Source organism: Scyliorhinus canicula, chromosome 6 (assembly GCF_902713615.1).
Source record: "Scyliorhinus canicula chromosome 6, sScyCan1.1, whole genome shotgun sequence".
Taxonomy (NCBI): domain Eukaryota; kingdom Metazoa; phylum Chordata; class Chondrichthyes; order Carcharhiniformes; family Scyliorhinidae; genus Scyliorhinus; species Scyliorhinus canicula.
In genome coordinates, this window is record NC_052151.1 from 163,264,986 (window position 1) to 163,270,985 (window position 6,000).

The 6,000-nt window shown below is 42.6% G+C and overlaps 1 protein-coding gene across 6 annotated transcripts in view; it reads left to right on the top strand.

Moving 5' to 3' along the window:
- Positions 1-5,696, top strand: part of fbxo25 (F-box protein 25) — a 73,545-nt gene extending 67,849 nt beyond the window's left edge. For 3 of the 6 annotated variants that reach the window (XM_038800387.1, XM_038800386.1, XM_038800383.1), the window contains 2 exons: positions 3,644-3,670; positions 4,799-5,696. In XM_038800387.1, coding sequence (XP_038656315.1) covers positions 3,644-3,670; positions 4,799-4,888 — 117 coding nt within the window. In that variant the 3' untranslated portion in view covers positions 4,889-5,696. The remainder of the gene's footprint in view (positions 1-3,643; positions 3,671-4,798) is intronic. The other 3 variants (XM_038800389.1, XM_038800385.1, XM_038800384.1) reach the window with 1 other exon arrangement.
- The last annotated feature ends 304 nt before the right edge of the window (positions 5,697-6,000 follow it).

The following is a 6,000-nucleotide window of genomic DNA, read 5'->3' on the forward strand; positions in this document are numbered from 1 at the left end:
TTCTCCGGATTAAGAGAGTGGACTCAAAATCGCCCCCATGTTCTACACTTATTGTAAATGATTTATTTGTAAAAATTTGTGTATGGATACATCAATTTAAAATATTGAAGTCAAACTTAGTGCTGTCAGGTTTTTTCCTATAATCTGTGGAAAGGTTGAAGCTTGCTGATTCTCCTCAAAGCCATAATGGCCACCATTATAGTTTGAAAATTAGTGTTCATTTCATTTCATTGATGCTTCCCAATTATTGAATTAGAAATATGAAGCACCAGTATTATGCACCTGTGTGTTCTGTACGGCAAGAAAGCTAGCATCTCTAATTGTTTATATTTGGGAGTATCTCTAATCATAGAATTATCATAGAATTTACAGTGCAGAAGGAGGCCATTCGACCCATCGTGTCTGCACTGGCCCTTGGAAAGAGCACCCTACCTATGCCCACACCTCCACCCTATCCCCGTAACCCAATAACCCCACCGAACCTTTTGACACCAAGGGGAATTTAGCACGGCCAATCCACCTAACCTGGACATCTTTGGACTGTGGGAGGAAACCGGAGCACCCGGAGGAAACCCACGCAGATACAGGGAGAACGTGCGGACTCCACGCAGACAGTGACCCAAGCCAGGAATCGAACTTGGGACCCTGGAGCTGTGAAGCAACTGTGCTAATCAGGTGCTACCGTGCTTTCCCCAAGCTATATAAAGGGTGAAAATAAAGTTATTCCACAATCTTAACAAATTGGCAATAATATCACACACACACAATTGTGCAATTTTATTGTTTATCATTTCATTAAGTAAGAATGATATTACAGAACAGAAATTTTAGTTAAGAATGTTTCACTGGAATGGATAATTAGGTGAGAGTAGAAAGTGCAGGGGTAGTTAAGAAAGCAATTAGGAGAGCAAAAAGGGGGCATGAAAAAGCATTGGTGGATAAAATTAGGGAGAATCCCAAGATATTGTATAAGTACATTAAGAGGATAACTAGGGAAAGAGTTGTGCCCATTAGGGACCAAGGGGCAATCTGGAGCTGCAGGAAATTTTAGAGGGTGTTAAATGAGTACTTCACATCTGCTTTCACACGGGAGAAGGAGGATATAGGTACAGAACTCTGGGAGAGGGACTGTATTGTTATTGAGTAGTTTGACATAGGGAGTGAGGAGGTATTGGAGGTTTTGGCAGGCTTAAAAGTGAACAAATCCCAGGTCCAGATCAGTTGTATCCCAGACTGCTGTGAGGCAAATGTCATGGGAATGTCACTTTTAAGAAATGTTTGTCTGCTCAAGTGGCTGCAGTGATGTCAGAGTGTGGGTGAAGCTGAGCCCTGGCTCTGCGTGTTAGTTCGCATTGAGGAAAAGCTTGGGTGTATATGCATTTTTTGGTTTTGTTTTAGTGTTGGAGCTGAAGCAGCCAAAAAAAGGTGTAATTTTGATATCTCTGCCATCTAATGACTATCTCTAGATCATTTGGTGAATTCAGTGATAACTGTTCTCAAGGAAAGTTAAGGATTACTTAGAGTGTTATATTCTTTGGGGGGTATATTTGAATTGATGGTTACTAAGATGTTCACCTGTTTTATAAAGGTTAACTGAGTTCATAGAATAAACATTGTTTTGCTTTAAATATTGCTGTTTAAATTTCTGCTGCATCACACCTGGAGAGGGTATTGTGCTCTCCATACCACAATCTAGTAAAAGTCGTGGGTCAGGTGAACTCCATGATACACTTAAACCCTGGCCCATAACGCAAGGGAGGAAATTACAAGGGCTCTGACCCAAATTTTTATTTCCTCTCTGGCCACCTGGGAGGTGCCAAATGTTTGGAGAACAGCAAACGTGGTTCCACTTTTCAAGAAGAATGGTAAAGATAAACCAGGGAATTACAAACCATTGAGTCTCCAATCAGTGGTAGAGAAACTGTTGGAAAAAAATCCGAAGGATAAAATAAATCTCCACTGGCGAGGCAAGGTTTGATCAGACCCAGTTCGCATAGCTTTGTCAGAGGGAGGTCATAGCTAACAAATTTGCACATGACACAAGAGATTGACAGGGTGGTTAATAGTGACCGAAGGAGGCCTTGGGTTGCAGGAAGGTGCAGACAGGTTGGTCATATGGACAGCTCTGTGGCAGATGGAATTTAACCCTGAAAAGTGTGAAGTGATGCACTTTGGAAGGAATAACCAGATAAGAAGATACTCAATGAATGGTCGAATAGTAGGATTCTCTGGGTCAAAGAGATCTTGGGATTCTTGTCCACAGAACTCTGAAGACGGCAGGGCAGGTAAGGATACGGGACACTTGCCTTTCTCAGTTATGGCATAGATAGTGAGGTTAGGTTAAAGCTGTACTAAACTTTGGTTAGGCCGCAGCTTGAGTATTGTGTGCAATTATGGTTGTCTCACTATAGGAAGGATGTGACTGAACTAGAAAGGGTGCAGAGGAGGTTCACCTGGATGTTGCCTGGGATGGAGCATTTGAGCTATGAAGAGAGGCTGGATACGCACAGGTGTTTTCTTTTAGAGCAGAGAAGGCTGAAGGGGGATTTAATTGACGGGTATGGTCAGGGTTGATAGGAAGCAGCTGTATCCCTTGCTTGAAGGGCTAATAATGAGGGGGCATAATTGTAATTGAGGGGCAGGAGGTTCAAAAGGATTTGTGGAGGGGGGGGTGAACCTTCACCTGGAGGGTGGTGGAAGTCTGGAATTCACTGCCAGGGAGCGTAGTAGTGGTGGGAAACATCACGTGGATGAACATTTGAAATATAATATTCAACATTATGGACAGCCCTGTAGCACAAGTGGCGAGCACTGTGGCTTCACAGTGCCAGGGTCCCAGGTTCGATTCCCTGCTGGGTCACTGCTGTGCGGAGTCTGCACGTTCTCCCCTTGTCTGCGTGGGTTTCCTCCCGGGTGCTACAGATTCCTCCCACAGTCCAAAGACGTGCAGGTTAGGTGGATTGGCCATGATAAATTGCCCTTAGTGACCAGAAATGTTAGGAGAGGTTCTTGGGTTATGGGGATAAGGTAGAAGTGAGGGCTTAAGTGAGTTGGTGCAGACTCAATGGGCCGAATGGCCTCCTTCTGCATTGTAAATTCTATGATCTATTATGGTTTAAGGGTATAGGTTTAAGGTCCGTGGGACAAAGTTTAGAGGAGATGTGCGCGGCAGATTTTTTACACAGGGTGATGAGTGCCTGGAACATGCTGCCAGGGGAGGTTGTGGAAGCAGAGACATTAACGGCGTTCACAGGCATCTTGACAAATACGTGGACAGGATAGGTAAAGAGGGATAGGGCACTAGAAAACGTTGAGGGTTTTGGTCAAGGGTGGTATCATGACCAGTACAGGCTTGGAGGACCGGTTCCTGAGCGGTTTTGTTCTTTATTCTTTGCTATGGGCCAAGTGCTGGAAAGAGGGGAACTAGTGTAGTTGTGGCAGTGCACTCATTAGACAGGAGGGAAGCAGTGTAGTTTTGTCTGTGCAAACGCGATGGGCCAACGGGTCTCTTTTGTGCTTTATGATTCTGCCTCTAGGTTGGAAAAATCCTTATCTCTATTCTTTAATTGTTCCTATTTATCCTTTTTCTTCCTTTTTGTCCTTCATGCTTACCCCTCCTGCTCCTTCTTCCTTGATCTCAAAGGATTACCATCTTGCTTTATTATTCAAGGTATTTTGAAACATTTACGTCCTTGAATTCTAACTGATTCAGTTAATTAGGTAAATAAAGGTAGCAGTCATTTCTGATGCCCCAGTTAGCAAGGGTTAGATTGTAAAATTACTCTAGCATTTTCCATAAAGATATATTATGTTTGACTTGTTTGAGAAGTAGCTAACATTAATTAGTAAGGGTGGGATTCTCCGTTGGCTGATGCGAGAATCCGGAAACTCAATTGGGCGGAGAATCTGATTTGATGGTGAAATCGTGGCAGGTGCTGGTTTCACGCCAAATCTCAATTCTCCAGTGAATCGACAGCGGCGTCAATGCTTTCCATGTACAGTAAACACCCTTGGCACGTTATTATCGGACCTAACCTGGTATTCTCCGGGGCCTCAGCGATTTTCCGCCTCCACCAGGGCGAATTCCCAATGGCAAGGTTCATTGTGCTTTTAAAAATTGTAATCGGTGCCATGGCTGCTGAGGGGTGGGGAAGGGGAGAGAGGGTACGAAAAGTGTCCAACATCGTCATAGTTTGCTGTCATTCGTGCTGCTGGCCAGGGGGCTTCTGCCAGTACCGGAGAGAGAGTAATGGGGGTTGGCCAGGAGGTGGGCTGTGGGGTTGGGGTGGACGGGCACCAACACTATTGCTGTGGCCTGCAAGGCAGCCATGCAGCTGCGCACGCCACTGACTGCCCACTGTGAACGTAGGGCCACTGGTCGTATGGGTGTCCCCAGGTACCCTCTGGCCCCAGCCGACCCATCAGGGTGCACTCCAGCACAACCAGTGCCATCTTGCTGGCTGGGATGGTGTGTGTGGGTAGTGGGGAGTGAAGTTTATATATGAAAATACATCTTGTCAGCCTCTCTAATGTCAATCACTGACTCAGCGAATCGCACACAATTTCTCATTGGAATTGAATGTGTTCCACATGGCGCTGATGCTAGCCCCTTAACAGTTGCTGAATCAGTCCAAGTGCAGTGGCAGTTTTGCTGTTATGGAAGTCCACGAACCCTGCCCCGGCGTCAACACTTAGTCTCAGGAACGGAGAATCCTGCTTCAAGAATTTTGTTACTGTAATCAGTCACAAAGGCACTTTCAAAATTTTGTATTAATTTGTTATTTTTCCTTTTAAATAGGATACAGGACATCCATGTACTGCCAACAATCCTGAAAGTTGCTCTACACCAGTGTCACCTCAGCACTTCATAGACCTTTTTAAGTTCTAATGGAACTATTAGTGCTTTAAAATTTAATTTTAGATGGCCCCCTTTTTTTTGTAGGAGAGCACTTCGGTGCTTTTCATTCTTGTGCAATGCATTTGTTCTTTAATTAGTTTTTAAATAAAAGCTAAGCATTGCCTACATCAGGAAAAAAATCATGTAGATTTATGTTTCTATAAAAAACAAAAGTAATATAGCTCCTTCAGATGCTTGCATGGAGTTCATTCTTGATTTAAAAGCTTCGATAATGTTTAAAGTTTAAATAAATATTTTGCACTGAAATTTAGCCTGAAATATAATTTACTTACTGAAATTGTTTTAGCACCTTTTTATAACAACATGTTAAAATCTATTGAGAGATTGATACAAAATGTATAATCTAGTGTACTATCTTTTAAAACACAAAGAAAGCACTTTGGTTTCTGTTTCTAAACTGTCTTTTGAACAGAACATTGGCCCCTACAAAGCATTATGTATGATCATTATTCTTTAAGATGTCTCCACATGGATAGGATAAAACCATGTCATTGCTTCAAATTGTGATATTTAAGGTTTTTTCAAAAATATATTGCAGATGATGTACATTATTTTATAAAATAATCATTCCAGCTTTCTGTGATGCTGAGATAAGAGACTTGCTGAAAGCAAATGCTATCTTGTAACAAGCTTGAAGTGCAGGGTATAAAATTGTTTTTTAATATAAAAAAAAACTCTCACAGTATTAAATATGTACGTTGGTGCAAAACAGTAATGCATTGCTTGTACTCTGTAGATATTTGGGAAGACAGGAGAAATAAAATAATTTGGTCCCCAATTGTTTAACTATTAATTTGTGTATTACATACTAGTCATAGATTCGTACAGGGCCGAAAAAACCTTTTTGGCCCATCGAGACTGCACCTACAATTATCCCATATCTAGCGCCAGTCCCATTTACCAGCACTTGTCCCATATCCTTGAATGTGATGGTGTTTTAAGTGCTTTTTTACAGCTTGAGGTTTACAGCCTCCACGGCCTTCCCAGGGACCGCCCTCTGAGTAAATTGTTTTTTCCTCAAATCTTCTCTGAATCTCCAGCCTCATTCTAAAACTATGACCCCTTGTGATTGACCTCTCAAC